At 40.3% G+C, this 15,777-nt stretch overlaps 1 protein-coding gene across 1 annotated transcript in view; it reads left to right on the top strand.

Moving 5' to 3' along the window:
* The window catches only part of DCC (DCC netrin 1 receptor), a 927,153-nt gene that overhangs the window by 757,333 nt on the left and 154,043 nt on the right, over positions 1-15,777 (top strand). The window contains exon 20 of the mRNA XM_070736918.1: positions 4,840-5,034. Within this exon, the coding sequence (XP_070593019.1) occupies positions 4,840-5,034 (195 nt within the window). The remainder of the gene's footprint in view (positions 1-4,839; positions 5,035-15,777) is intronic.

Genomic DNA, 15,777 nt, shown 5'->3' with positions numbered 1-15,777 from the left:
ATATCACAAACAGATTCATATGTATATACAGTGGTACCTCTACCCAAGAAAGCCTCTATTTAAGAACTTTTCTAGATAAGAACCAGATGTTCAAGATTTTTTTTCCTCTTGTTAAGAACCATTTTCTACTTAAGACCCCGAGCCTGGAAAAAGTTCCCAGGAAATTTGAGAGCAGCACGAAGGCCCGGCCAGTTTCCTGCCTTTCCTCCTTTAATCCCGGCCATCTCAGGGTTTTCTGGGCTGCCAGAGGAGCCTTTTGGTGGTGCTTAAGGAGGCTTTGGCAGTCCAGAGTGAACAAAGCATTTTCCTTCCTCTGGGTGCTTAGAGAGGGGATAAACCTCTGCCAGCATCCAGAGAAAATAAATGCTCCCTTTGCTCTGGGCAGCCCAGAGCAAACAGTGTTTTCCTTTCTCTGGGCGCTGCCTCAGAGTCTCTCTTTTTTATTTAAGCCTTAAAGTTTTGGATTTTTTTTTATTACCCTCACCTCACCTTCAGCGACTGTCCTCCTCTTCTTCCTCATCCTATTCCCACCCAAATTCTGAACTTTTATTTCTTTCCTAATGGGTTTGCACGCATTATTTGCTTTCAGGAAAAAATGCTTCTACTTACAAACTTTTCTACTTAAGAACCTGGTCACGGAACAAATTAAGTTCTTAAGTAGAGGTACCACTGTACCTCAAAATATTAAAATAGCATCCATAATTACACATTTTTATCAATGGTTCAAAAATCCACATCGTCTTCTGCCCTTAGCTCAACCAACATCAGTCTGCCCCTCTTTTTCTCCTTTTCTTGCACTTCCTCCCTCCCTCTCTCTCTCTCCTCCTACTACCTACTTACTCCTTCACTCCTCCTCTACCTCCCTCTCCTTCTCTTCCTCCCCCTTCTACTTCCTCTTTCACCCTTTTTACCTCTCCCTGAATGTTATTTATCCTAAGCCACCTCTTGATTGACAGGCTGATCATTCATCACCGTTCATCTTTTCTTTTTTAAGATCCTTTTGAATCTGGAACAGTTATTAGTTGCAGTTGCATATCCAATAATAATCAACTAAACATGAGCCAGCAATGTGCAGCAGCGGCCAAAAAAGCCAACACCATCCTAATCTGCATCAACAGGGGGATACACTCCAAGACCAGGGAAGTATTAATACTACTTTACTACGCCCTGGTCAGACCACATCTGGAGTACTGCATCCAGTTCTGGTCACCACACTTCAAAAGAGACATTGAAACTCTGGAGAAGGTGCAGAAAAGAGCAACCAAAATGATTAGGGGACTTGAAACCAAGACTTACGAAGAGAGACTGAGGGAACTGGGCATGGATAGCCTAGAGAAAAGGAGGGCCAGAGCGGACATGATAGCAGTCTACAAGTATACAAGGGGATGTCACAGAGAGGAGGGGGCCACTCTATTCTCCAGAGCACCAGAGGGCCGGATGAGGAACAATGGCTGGAAGCTGACCAAGGAGGGATTCAACCTAGAAGTAAGGAAGAACTTCCTGATGGTCAGAGCGATCAACCAGTGGAACAACCTGCCTGCGGAGGTTGTGAACTCATCCAACTCTGGACACTTTCAAGAGGAGATTGGACTGCCATTTGTCTGGGGTGCTTTAGGATTCCTGCTCAGGCAGGGGGTTGGACTTGATGACCTGCATGGTCACTTTCAACTCTAACAATAAATAAATGAATGAATGAATGAATGAATGAATGAATGAATGAATGAATGAATGAATAATACTGCCAATATCAATTAAGTCTGATGTTAGATAATGATTGTCATACCATTATAATTCACACAAATTTGTTTACAGATTCAGACTTACCTTAAGTGTATGTAAAATAAAAATGATATGCTGTACTGCTACAAGAAGTATCTTACTAAGATTGACAAACATATGCATGCTATTATTCTTTGAAATGCTTTCTGACTAAGGGTACAATTTTAAAAGGTAAGCAGGTTGCCATGTAACCCTTCCCTGTTGACTTCCCACATCCAGCTGCCCAAATCTTCTCATTTCACAGCTGACTGGAACGGTTTTAGAAGCCGAAAACAAGGGAACCATAAGATAAAATGTGGGAGTATTTCGGTTCCTTATGAATGGCTAACTTCCTTGCAGGGTTTATCACAAAAAGGAGACATGTACACTCAAGAAACTTGGCAAGAGGATTACTTAGCAGGGAATTCATGTGTGTGTTTGTATACAAAGGGAAGGTCCTTAGGTCTTCATAAATGCGGGCAACTGTGCATTGTTCCACATGAAAAACTCATAGCAAAAACAGTGATTACCTAATAGAATTTGGTCATCCATTTACCTTAACTTGACCGGCGGCAAATGAAATGGAAAAATACTTGTGGATGTGTTGGAATTTTAGGTGCTAATAGAAGTTTCTATGCATAACACCAGGCCTTTTCCTGACCTACTTAATTTGTTAGGTTGCGTAAGACAAAGATATGGTAGTTTGAAAACTATGGGTCATATTGCTTGTAGCTTTCAGCCCATTTTTACAATCTAGAAAGTTCAAGTCTCCTAAGTTCAAGTCCTCTAAATTTGGCAGCCCAACATGGGATGTAATAGGATGGAATGGGAAGAGAAAAGAGGAGAGAAAATAAGGGAAAAGGAAAGGAAAGGAAAGGGAGGGGAGGGGGGAAGGAAGGAAGGGAAAGGAAAGGAAATTGATGGAGAAGGTAAGGGGAATGTGAGTTTAGGTCCCTCATATTTGTACTAGAGATAATATAATTATTTTATCTTAATATTGACTCAACTAACCTACAGAAAAAGCTCTATTTATAAAGCCCTTCATGGCACCGGACCAGGATATCTGCGAGACCGCCTTCTGCCACATGAATCCCAGTGGCTGGTTAGGTCCCACAGAGTTGGTCTTCTCCGGGTCCCATCGACTAAACAATGTCATCTGGCAGGACCCAGGGGAAGAGCCTTCTCTGTGGTGGCTCCGACCCTCTGGAATCAGCTCCCTCCAGAGATTAGAACTGCCCCTGCCCTCCTTGCCTTTCGTAAACTCCTTAAAACCCACCTCTGTCATGAAGTGTGGGAAAACTAAGACATCTCCCCCTGCCTATGTAGTTTTTGTGCATGATATGACTGTATGTATGTTTTTTATATTGGGGTTCCTTGCTTTTAGATTTTTAAATGTACAACTGTTATTTTAGATTCTAATTATTAGATTTGTCATTATATATTGTTTTTATCACTGTTGTGAGCCGCCCCGAGTCTGCGGAGAGGGGCGGCATACAAATCTAATGAATAAATAAATTAAATAAATACTTCCCACAACCCTCAGATAGTTCTCCTAAAAGTGTGGATCTCTAGTTGCAAAAAGGTTGCTTTGCTTTGACTGACGGATTGGAGAAGTCATGCAAAAGAGCACACCGTACTTGCCTCATACAAGGAACTTCTGGAACATTGTCTGACTACGACAACTTTCTGTTCAATTACATCTGCATTCACCTAAGGCAGTGATTTTCAACCTTATTTGAGCCACGGCACATTTTTTACATTTATAAAATCATGGGGCACACCACCAACCAAAATGACACAAAATGACACCCTAAGACACTCTCCTCTCTTTTTCCATCCCTGTCTCCTCCCCACTCTTGTGTTTGTGTGTGTGTGTGTGTGTGTGTGTGCGTGCATACACACTCTTGAACCATTTCCAAAAACAGGTGAGGGCTGGAGTTTTTTTCTCTCTTATTCTTTGGGTGCTTTTTATCATATGTTTTAAATCAAAAGTCACTTCTCTCTCTCTTTTGTTTCTCTCTCTTTCCTCTCATTCTCTGCCTCAATCATTTTCTCATTTCTCTTTTTTCCTCCCCTTTTTGCTCATTTCTCTCTCTCTCTCTCCCTCCCTTCCTCTCCTTTTCTCTCTCTCTCTCTCTTGCTTTCTTTCTCTCTTGCTTTCTTTCTCTCTCTCTCTTGCTTTCTTTCTCTCTCACTCTTGCTTTCTCTCTTTCTCTCTTTTCCTTCTCTCTCTTGCTTTCTCTCTCTCTCTCTCTCTCTCTTTCTCTCTCTCTTTCTCTCTCTCTTGCTTTCTTTCTCTCTCTTTCTCTCTCTCTTGCTTTCTTTCTCTCTCTCTCACTCACTCTCTCAGCAAAAAGTTGCGAGACCAGAACCTGACTTTCCTTCTTCGCGGCACACCTGACCATGTCTCGCGGCACACTGGTGTGCCACGGCACACTGGTTGAAAAACACTGACCTAAGGAGCTTTATTAATCAGAAAATAAGATGTGAAGTACTGCAATAATTAGTACTTTGTTGATTTTTTAAATTAAATCTCTAAGGGGCACTTTGGAGTTCAAATTTAACACCCTAAAGCAGCCATAGCATTCGCTGGCTGAGGAATTCTGGGAGTTGAAGTCCAAATATCTTCAAGTTGCGAAGGTTGGGAAACACTGTCTTAGGCAATTTGGTTTAGTGGCTAAAGGTACTGGGCAAGAATGAGGGACACCACAAATTTTATGCAGATTTAGGCATAAAAGCAGATTGTGACTTTAGGCCAGTCCTGCTCCTTGATCCGTAGAATGTAGGCAATGGCAAACCACTCAAAGAAACAGCTATTGCTATGTCCATACAGTTGCCAAAAGTTGAAACTGTCTCCAACCACAAACTTCCCCCCCCCAAAAAAACATGTTATTTCAGATACACTTGTAAAAGAATACTAATAATAAGTTGATTTATAACACTGCTGAAATTGGAAAGAAATTCTCACACTATTGAGACTGGGTTAGCTCTGACTCTGTACAAGCTTAGACATTTCTCCTTTAATAAATGCAAATATGTGTGTAAACAGAGAAGAATGGCATGTCCTTCTATATTTTACAGCTTACATTCTGTTCTACACCTTGGAAAAGAATTCCCCCATTGATGATTGGATCATGGAGACCATCAGTGGAGACCGACTTACGCATCAAATTATGGAGTTGAATCTGGATACAGTATATTACTTCAGAATACAAGCTCGAAATGCCAAAGGAGTAGGACCTCTCTCGGACCCTATTCTCTTCCGGACTCTTAAAGGTTTGGACTTGTTCTTTATTTGTGCTGACATTATTGAGAAAAGTTCAGGAGACAGTAAAATATTATTCATGTTTCCGTGTTGACATTAGAAGGGCCCTGTAAGATCGAGGCCTTGTAAGATCTTACTGGTAAAATTGTGAAATGTTTTAGTGTTGTTGATTATAACCAAATATGATTATAACCATACTATGAATAATAGTATTGTACATACAGTATACCCAGAGGTAGATTCCTCTCAGTTCACATTGGTTCGCCTGAATTGGCAGTGATCTGCTGCTGATGTCATGATGATGTCATCGACCCAGTTCAGTTTGTGCTGGTCCACCGGTGCCGCCATCTTTATTTAATTATTTTTTTATTTTTATTTTTTAAAGTTTTTTTTTCTTCTGAGCATGCTCAGTATTGCTCAGTCATGACTTGGAAGAATGAAGTGGTTGGGTGTGCATTAAAGCCACAGAGGAATAAATGAATAATGTTGTCCTAGTTATACTGTTATAACACCTAGGCTTGCTTGATTATTGATTGATTGATTGATTTTGCTTATTCCAAAACAGACTCAGAATGGCTAGTCATTTGTTGTGATTTAGTTTTTCAGATTAAAGGTGACCCTTTTCTGTCTGAAATATTAAAAATTAATATGTTGAAGCTGAATTGTTTCATAGCTCCACCGACGTTTAATAACATTAAACATTTTCTATGAACATTATTATGTTTTCTGTTTTCTGTTCTGTTTTGTTTTTTGTAAAATTCTTTAAAAATCAATAAAAAATTATATATATATATATTAAAAAAAAAACATTATTATGTTTTCTACAAAAAAATAATCTGTAGTCAGGCTGGGTGCTGACTACAGATCAGGGCAGTATTTTATCTATACATATTAATTTGAAACTATCCCATAGAGCTTGACGTTTCTTGAATTCATTTCTGGAATCCTTCATTTAGAAGATAAATAATGGGAGATAGGTCTTACCAGTAAAAGGGACTTGAACTATAGATCGTTTTTGTTGCATGTATATATAGTGAGGAGAATTGGTTAAGACACCAGGCTATAAACCAGGACACTGTAAGTTCTAGTCCTGTCTTGGGCACAAAGCCAGTTGAATGACATTTGGCTAGCCACATCTTCTGGGCTTTAGGAAGTAAGCAATGGCAAACAACTTCTGAAATCTAGCTAAGAGATCTTCAGGGAATTAACAAGGTTGCCTTCAAAACTTGGACATGATTTATTGGAAGAAATTTCTCTCTCTCTCTCTCTAAACATTAAAAGTTAATCAAATCTAAACCTCTACATCTAAATTGTAATGAAAGGTCAGCAAACTCTACAAAATTCAGGTTTGGAACCTTTCTTTTCTCTCTAGTAGAGTTAAAGACAAGGAAAGACATCCTTCTAGCATGATTTCAGCTGAGTTAGAAAATTGTCCCAGCTGGGAGAAGGGTGGAAAATCAGAATAAAATATTCACAGGGAACAAAAGAGCTAGTTATGAATTTGGATCCTTTCAGAGAGCAGACTGATGGATTGATCTGAGAGTGCTGATGCATTCAGAGTCTTATTTTGTTCTTGCTGTACCATGTTTTGCTGGGTAGATGTGCATTTCTGCCATGAAGGTTAGCTGCCGATGTTAAGCCTGCAAAACATATTTCCCTTTGTCTTTGGTTAATTCCTTGACTTTGTTTTACACAATAAAAAAACATCTATTTTCTTCTGTAATCAGTAACCTAAGCTTACTAGGGAATTTAGCCTCTCTGATACCACAAATACTCTGCTAAGTTATAGCAAGGGCAAGACAACCAAGAGTCAGCTTTTTCACTCTCTTCCTTCTGAATAAAGATACAAGCAGGGCAGGCAAGGGTTCTACTTACTGGGCGCTGCCCGTACACCCTCTGGGATCGTTGATTTCTTTGCTTCCATGCATACACAGAAGCAAAAAACCGCTAAAAATTGGCATGTCCTCACGTGAGATTTTGCTTGCTGCACATGCCCAGAAGTGAAATCTCATGGGTGCATGGGTGCACACACATCGGGGATATGGAGATGCATGTACATCTCCATTTCCACCACTGGAATTCAGATCCCAGGTGTGCCGCTGCAACCCACTACTGAAGCAGGGATGGTATTAATCTCTTTCTCTACCAGTTTGCAAATGTGAGTGAACGTGCATGCTCGCTTTGGTTGTGTGCACGCCTTCTGTGCATTTGCACAGCCTTCCACAAATGCACTTTGCTCTAACAGGTGGCCTCGGAAGGATGGAAGGCTGAGTCAACTTTGAGCCGGTGGTGAGATTGGAACTGCTGAACTACAGCTAACAGTTAGCTGAAGTTGCCTGCAGTGCTGCACTCTAACCACTGTGCCACTCCAGCTCTTGCTTCTTATAAATGAAGCACAGATGGCATTCAAAGAACTGTTACTGGAGAGCAATCTTTTGTCAGATTAAAATAACAATCTATTACCATCTTCTTACTGAGGAACAACTTTGGAAACTAGCAGTTGACGGCTGCTCTTTTTTAGATTATTATGTTTCCTTTCCTCCCCTTTTACAAAGCAGCTCGGAGACTCTTTTCTTGGCCTTTATAATGCTTTGGTGTCATTCCAGATCGTTGTGGAGAGAATATTTTCTTCAAGGGATTAGGGGGGTAAAGCAACGAACAGTCCGGACTGCTAAAACATGAACAGGCCTCCTATTATTCCTATATCAAGTAGTAGGAAGGAAAGAAAAGGGAAGTTAAAAGAGGATCCGTGTCAGCCAGAACTGTTAAGAAAAGTCACTTCTCAATTTGGTTAGATTAGAAGATTTTACTCCCTTTATGAAAGAGGCAGAGAAATGTCTTCTCGTAACATTTTCACAGACAGGCAATTTATTCTCCAATACACCCTTATCTAAATTTGTCCCCCAGACTGGAACATGTAGCTAAACAGAGCTTGATCATAATTGTCTCTGTTTTAAGAACCTATAATAACAATCATTTCCATGAGGTTATATAAAGGAGGTAGCTATGTTAGGGGGGAATTAAAACTTTTTAAACTAAAACTGTTGTTTGTTTGTTTATATTTCATTAGAATAGAATAGAATAGAATAGAATAGAACAGAACAGAACAGAACAGAACAGAATACTGGGAGGATATATGTGATAGGAATTAGAGAAAAAAAAATAATAATAGTGCAGACATAATAAATAGTTTGACAGTGCTGAGGGAATTATTTGTTTAGCAGAGTGATGGTGTTTGGGGAAAAAACTATTCTTGTGTTTAGTTGTCTTGGTGTGCAATGCTCTATAGCGACGTTTTGAGAGTAGCAGTTAATACTTAGAATACAATGGAATGGAATAAAATAGAATGGGATAGAATAGAATAGCAGAGTTGGATCCCAACCCTTTGCTTAGGCAGGAAACCCTACACTACTTCAGACAGATGGTTATCCAACATCTTCTTAAAAAACGTCCAGTTTTGGAGCATTCACAATTTCTTGAGGCAAGTTGTTCCACTGATTAATTGTTCTGTCAGGAAATTTCACATTATTTCTAAATTATTTCTCTCCTTGATTAGTTTCCACCCATTGCTTCTTATTCTACCACCAGTTTGCACGTTAGTCCTTGGACTATCCTATTTTTAGGATAGTCCAAGGAAGGAAACCACATTGTTTCCCGAAATTAAAGGTATCATTTGAATGCTCTGGTTAGTAGTGTGAGATTGCCGGAGCAGAAGCTTTGTAGGATTCGTAAGCCTTGTAAGATTCGCAGGATTAATCATCAAGAGTTGGGTGTCAGGGTTTCAAGTAATATACTCATAGCAAACATAACTCCAAGGCAAGTTTTATGGAATATCTCATATTGGCATGGGTTGGTGAAAACCGACTCTAAAGATTCCCACAGTTTTCATCTAAAAAGTTTTCCCACTTTTCCAACCAAACAGTCAGTTCTGGTCACCACACTTCAAAAGAGACATAGAAACTTTGGAAAGGGTACAGAAAAGAGCAACCAAAATGATAAGAGGACTAAAAACCAAGATATATAAAGAGAGGTTGCTGGAACTGGGCATGGATAGTCTGGTGGCCAAGGTGGACATGACAGCAGTATACAGGTACTTGAGGGTTTGCCACAGAGAGAAGAGGGTCACACTATTTTCCAGGGCACCACAGGGCCAGATGAGTCTAAAACATATGGAGAACAGTTGCAGGAACTGGACATGGCTAGGTTGATGAGGAGAAGCACCAGGGGAGATATGATAGCAGTGTTCCAATATCTCAGGGGCTGTCACAAAGAAGAAGGAGTCAACCTATTCTCCAAAGCACTTGAGTGTAGAACAAGAAGCAATGGGTGGAAGCTGAACAAGGAAAGAAGCAATTTAATGCTAAGGAGAAAATTCCTGACAGTTAGAACAAATAATCAGTGGAGCAGCTTGCCTTCAAAAGTTGTGAATGCTACAACACTGTAACTTTTTAAGAAGATGTTGGATAACCATCTGTCTGAAGTAGTGTAGGGTTTCCTGCGTAAGCAGGGGGTTGAACTAGAAGACCTTCAAAGTCACTTCCAACTCTGCTGCTGCTGTTGTTGTTGTTGTTGTTGTTGTCAAGGCTAGCTGCTGCACAATTCAATTGAATATCAGGAGCTGCCTCCCCACCCAAAAATAATTTTAATGAATTAACAGAAATTTAGACGGAATGTGTCAGTGAAGCTCACATTGTTTTCTGTCCACTTAACATATTCTCAAAAGACTTGGGCAAGTTTGAATTCCCCTTTGTTAAAACCATCAATGGGATTCTAAGGCCTCTGCAAAGATGCAAAACAGGTTTTGATGGTTCTTCTCCTTCATCAAACCAACAGTTCAAAGGGTTCCCGAAGTCAAATTTTTACTGTATAAAATAGGGGATATACACAGGCAGTCCTCAATTTACCATCACAGTTGAACTCAATGTTTCTTTGCTAAGCAAAGTAGCTATTAAAGTTTGCCTATTTTATTACTTTTCTTGCCACAGTTACTAAGTGGGCGAGTGCAGCTGTTAAGTGCAGTGAATGCATGCAGTTGTTAAGTTGGTTTTACAAGGTTGTTAAGTGAATTTGGCTTCCCCCCCCCAAAAAAAATTTTTTTTTGCTTGTCAAGAGGTCATAAAAGTGGACCACATGATCCCGGGACAGTGCAACAATTGTCAAGCTCCCGAATTTTGATCATATGACCATGAAGATGCTATAGTGGTTGTAAGTGTGAAACATGGTCATAAGTTTTCTTTTTTTTTTCAGTGCTGTTGTAACTTTACTAAATAAATGGTTGTAAGTTGAGAACTGCCTGCATGGTTTTTGTTTTCTACTAATTAAAATTTCAGATTTATTTATTCATTCATTCATTCATTCATTCATTCATTCATTCATTCATTTATTCATTCATTAGATTTCTATGTCGCCCTTCTTGAAGCGACTCTGGGCAGCGTACAACATTGCAGATACACAATATATATATATATATATATATATATATATATATATATATATATATATATATATATATATATGTAGATTGTTCTGAGTTCGGGTTTTGCCCTGTGTAATATTTTGCATGTTTATGCGACGTTTCGGTGAAATCACATTCACCATCATCAGGCTGAAGTTTCCAGCTTCGTGCTGTTGTAAAATGGAATGTTTGCAACTGTCATGTCTTCCTAGTATATAGTTGACAGTTGCAAACATTCCATTTTACAACAGCACGAAGCTTGGAAACTTCAGCCTGATGATGGTGAATGTGATTTCACCGAAACGTCGCATAAACATGCAAAATATTACACAGGGCAAAACCCGAACTCAGAACAATCTACATACATATACCCGTGAAAATTTACGAATATATATATATATATATATATATATATATATATATATATATATATATACCGTATTTTTCGCTCTATAAGACGCACCTGCTGATAAGACGCACCTAGATTTTAGAGGAGGAAAATAGAAAAAAATATTTTGAGCCAAAAAGGGGAGAGGAAGAGAGGAAGGAGTGAAAGAAGGGAGTGGGGGAGGAAAGAAGGGAGGAAGGAAAAGGAAAGCAAGAAATGGAGGGAGGAAAGGAAGGAAGGAAAGAAAGAAAGAAAGGGGGAAGGGACAGGAACAGAGGAAGGAAGCAAGGAAACTTATGAAAGGGGAGAGTAAGAGAGGAAGGACTGAAGGGAGGGAGGGAGGGAAGAAGGTAGGAAGGAGAAAGAAAAGAAGAAATAGAGGAAGGGAAGGTAAAAGAGAGAAAGAAAAAGAGCAAGAAAGAAAGCAAGAAAGAGAGAAAGAAAGAAAATGAAAGAGAAATAAAAATAGAGAGGGGGAATGAAAGAAATGGAAGGAGGGAAGGAAGGAGAGAAAGCAAGAGAAAGAAAGAAAGCAAGAGAAAGAAAAAAGAATGAAAGAGCAAGAGAGCAAGAGAGAGAAAGAAAGAAAGAAAGAAAGAAAGAAAGGCAACTTCAAAGAAAGGCTCACTGAGCATCTCTCACTCTCTCTCTCTATCCCTCTTTCTTTCTTTCTCTTCCTTTCTCTCTCTCCTCTTCCTTTATCTCCTCTCTCTCCCTCCCTCTCTCTTTCTCTCCCCCCTCTCTCCCCCTTTCCCTCTCTCTTTCTCTCTCTCCCTCTCTTGCTATCTCTCCCCCCTCTCCCTCTCTCTTTCTCTCCCACCTCTCCCCCCTTTCCCTCTCTCTTTCAGGAGAGGCGGGGCCGGCGAAGGTGATATTCAATGTCGGGGGCGCTCGGGCGGTTGCGCGCGCTCCCTATCTCCCTGCTAGCCCACTCGGAATATTCAAAATAAGAAAAACCTTCGCCGGCAAAGGCTTTTCTTATTTTGAATATTCCGAGTGGGCTAGCAGGGAGATAGGGAGCGCGCGCAACCGCCCGTGCGCCCCCGACATTGAAGACCTCCGCTGAGAAAAACCTTTGCCGGCAAATGCGGCGGGCGGTGGAGGGAGAGCGAGGAGCCGGTTCTGGCGGGCACGGGGCTTGGCTGGCTGGCTGGCGGGGGGAGCGCCGCTGGTGGTGTGGAGGGAGACCCTCCTCCGGGAGGGAGGGGGCCAGGCAGCAGCTAGCCAGCCAGCCGGCGGGATGGCGCTTCCGAGTTCGCAGCCTCCCCCCCCCCTCCCTGCCTGCATCTTCGCTCCATAAGACGGGGCTGATTTTTCTTCCTACTTTGGGAGGAAAAAAACTGCGTCTTATGGAGCGAAAAATACGGTGTATATATATATATATATATATATATATCAATCACATGTATTTTTGTTGAATATGAAAATTAAGGGAGACTAGGATAGATCTATTTTGGCCTTATTTTGGCCTCATCAGCTAGCCATACCCACTGGGACTTGAACCTTCAACCTTTGCCTTGTAAGGCAGAGAATTATCCTCTAGGCTACAGTATCCAATCCCTTCAGCTCTGCACCAGGGAAGGGTTACATATTTTTGTGTCGAATCACCCTGGTGTATTTAAGGAACATCACAGCTCCTTATTTGCCTCTTGGCCCAACCCAGGGCCATTTCAAGGCAGTTAATTTTATTGATAGCCGACAATTCTATCTGTATGTGTCACATGATTTTTTGCTGAATTTGAAAATTAAGGGAGACTAGGATAGATCTATTTCGGCCTTATTTTGGCCTCATCAGCTAGCCATACCCACTGGGACTTGAACCTGCAACCTTTGCCTTGTAAGGCAGAGAATTATCCTCTAGGCTACAGTATCCAATCCCTTCAGCTCTGCACCAGGGAAGGGTTACATATTTTTGTGTCGAATCACAACATTTTATATATATATATATAAAATTCATTTTTTAAAAAAAATTATAACTCTCGAGTAGACCTCCACCTGAGTAATCCTTACTGCATTTTGGCAGCCCTGCCTGCTCTTGCATTCAGGCAAAGGAGTAGCCCCTCCTTTCTCAGCCCTGCCAAGAGGCACCACAGGTTTCCCGAAGACTCTGGCTTCAAAGACTGCTAGACAGGCCACAACAATAGCGTAATACACAGACTTGGTTATCTATCAGCCCTGAGCAGTTAATGAATTCGGAATCATGCCCTTGGTGGAATTTATGTCAGATAACACAAGATTTTGTAGAGAAAGAAATTTAGCTCCGCCGTGAAAAGGAAAAGGGGGAAACCAATACTCATTTCATTCCGTTTTCTAAAAACCTATTCAAAGCCTTGGTGTGAATGTGTAATATATTCCAATCCCTAAAAGGATTGAGGAGCAACACATTAAAATTGATTTATTTTTCTCCCAAATATATCTGCTTCCCCATATATGATGCAAAGGGCTTCTGATAGTGTGGCTTACCTTCTGGATTATATAGCAGTGGGATTTTCCCTTTCAGAATGCTAAAGAATATTTTTGATGTTGCATAGAAGGGAACGTTAACAATTACTCTGTGTAGGCTCCCGTGGAGAGAGTTAAAGAGACATGGAGCATAAGGCATTTAATTTCACATGGACAAGGATGCATGAGAGAAATAATAACTGAGTTCTGCAGTATGCAAATGTGTGCATACAATGTTTCCAGTTAAATGTTTAGCTTCCTCTTAAGTCCCTATTGATAGAATAGAATAGATAGAATATATATAATTCTTTATTGGCCAAGTGTGATTGGACACACAAGGAATTTGTCTTTTGTTCATATGCTCTCAGCATACATAAAAGAAAAGAAAATTTTGTCAAGAATCATGAGGTACAACACTTAATGATTGTCATAGGCTACAAATAAGCAAACAGGAAACAAACAATATTAATATAAATCATAAGGATACAGCAACAAGTTACAGTCATACAGTCATAAGTGGGAGAAGATGGGTGATAGAAATGATAAGAAGAACTAATAGCAATATTAATGCAGCCTTAGTGAATAGTTTGGCAGTGGTGAGATAATTATTTGTTTAGGAGATCAGTCATCTGTATCATCCCTGGATTCTGAACAAGAATTAATGACACATCCACGCATGTGTAGAGTGATGCATAGGAGACAACAACTGAAGGATTATTACAAGAGAAAATGAGGCCACCTGTGGTTGAGTGGGGCTGCTGTAATTAGTGCTAACCAGTGCAGCCTGGTGTTTTAGCCTCATGGCAGTTTATCTGATTCATTGTTTCGTCAAGATCATAGTTTTTGCTGTTCAGGATTTTGTGTTTGGACTCTCTGGACTTTAGAATTGGACTCAATTTCCCAGTTATTGGGTGAGCAATTGGACTGCATTTACCCTGTGCCTTGTGTGTACCAGAAAATCCCTTTGACATTTAAAAAGGGAGCTGTTTCTGTTTTTCTGTTTATAAAAACTTTTGGGTTTTCCTTTTATTGTGTAGTGTGTGTCTTCCTGGACTAATTACCCTGTAATTATGGGTAGTTGAGACTCCCCAGCAGAACAGGCCTTTGTGGGAATTTTTTCTGGCCTTGGGTTTTTAAGTAGTAAATGGTTCTTAAGAACAGGCAAAAAAAATCTTGAACATCCAGTTCCTATCTAGAAAAGTTCTTAAGTAGAGGCGTTCTTAGGTAGAGGTACCACTGTAGTACTAAACTTTGAAAACAGAAACAAAGAAAAAAGAGACAAACCCCCCCAAATATATCCTTAATATCTAGCATTCTATAAATCCCATATTCTTCATTATTTGCGGAGAAAGGGAAAGAGAAAAGAAAAAGAAGATGCACACACACACAATCTTTTGGCACCTGAACCAAAAAAGGTTCACCATCACTGTTCTAGGGCATCGGCATCTTTTTTTGGTGCCACTGTGGCCAAATTGGGTGCTGTATTCCAAGCACGAAATAACATACCAGCACCACATTTCTGTTGCAACATTTCCCTGAGCAACTGAACATTGGAAGATGAGCACCTACATTCCAGAATGTAATTAACTAAAAGTATCAGTTGAAAAGAGTCGCCTATATTCATATCATGCCCGGAAGTGAATCCCTTGGTTTTTCAAATCATTCATAATGAGACTGTGTTAGCTTTCACCTAGATCTAAAATTTGGGAAGAGTCGGGCTGATGAGAATTATTCCCCTCTGCTCCAACTGTGGCATAATTTTATTCAAAACTGTCACTTTCAATTTCCACATTAATTTTAATTGCAGGCTGGATTCTGTAAGGCAGCTGAATATTAAAGGTCCTTATCGGGTGCCTTTGCCAAGGGACAAATTTCAAACAATACACTTTATATGCCAATCCCTATTAAGACACTTCTTCATGTACATGGGATGAATACTATATGGATATCCTTTAATATTCTTAGACATGTATGAAACTTCCATTAAGTAGAATTGGAAGCAGCACCCTGTTCATCCTTGGAATCCTATTCATGTCCCTTTGAGGATAGGTAGAAGCAACAGGTAATCTATCAAGTTATCTTATGGCTTAAAGACTTCAGGTAGAAATCTTGATTACAAACCCATTGCTTTTTGCAGGAGAGGCGGAGTAACGACACGGACACAATGAGCTGGATTTAAACTGGGTCATTTTTATTTAACATAAATTTGCATAATTTATTCATTAAATTAGCATAACTAGCATAACTAATATGACCCTGACTAATGGACCCGCAGGGTCAAACAATTGCTTCCGGGGCGGAACATGACGTAGAATAAACTTCCGGGGCAATGTATGGGCGTAGCTCCATGCTAATCCAGGTGAGGGACCCCTCCCTCACCTGAGACCTTGCCATGCACTTGCATGTGGGAGGTCCCGCCGGCTAACTCCTAGAAGGGGAATTAAATGTGCGGGACCCAAAGACAGGTTC

The sequence above is a fragment of the Erythrolamprus reginae genome, chromosome 2 (assembly GCF_031021105.1).
Source record: "Erythrolamprus reginae isolate rEryReg1 chromosome 2, rEryReg1.hap1, whole genome shotgun sequence".
Classification (NCBI taxonomy): Eukaryota; Metazoa; Chordata; class Lepidosauria; order Squamata; family Dipsadidae; genus Erythrolamprus; species Erythrolamprus reginae.
This window is presented reverse-complemented; position numbering and strand designations above follow the sequence as displayed.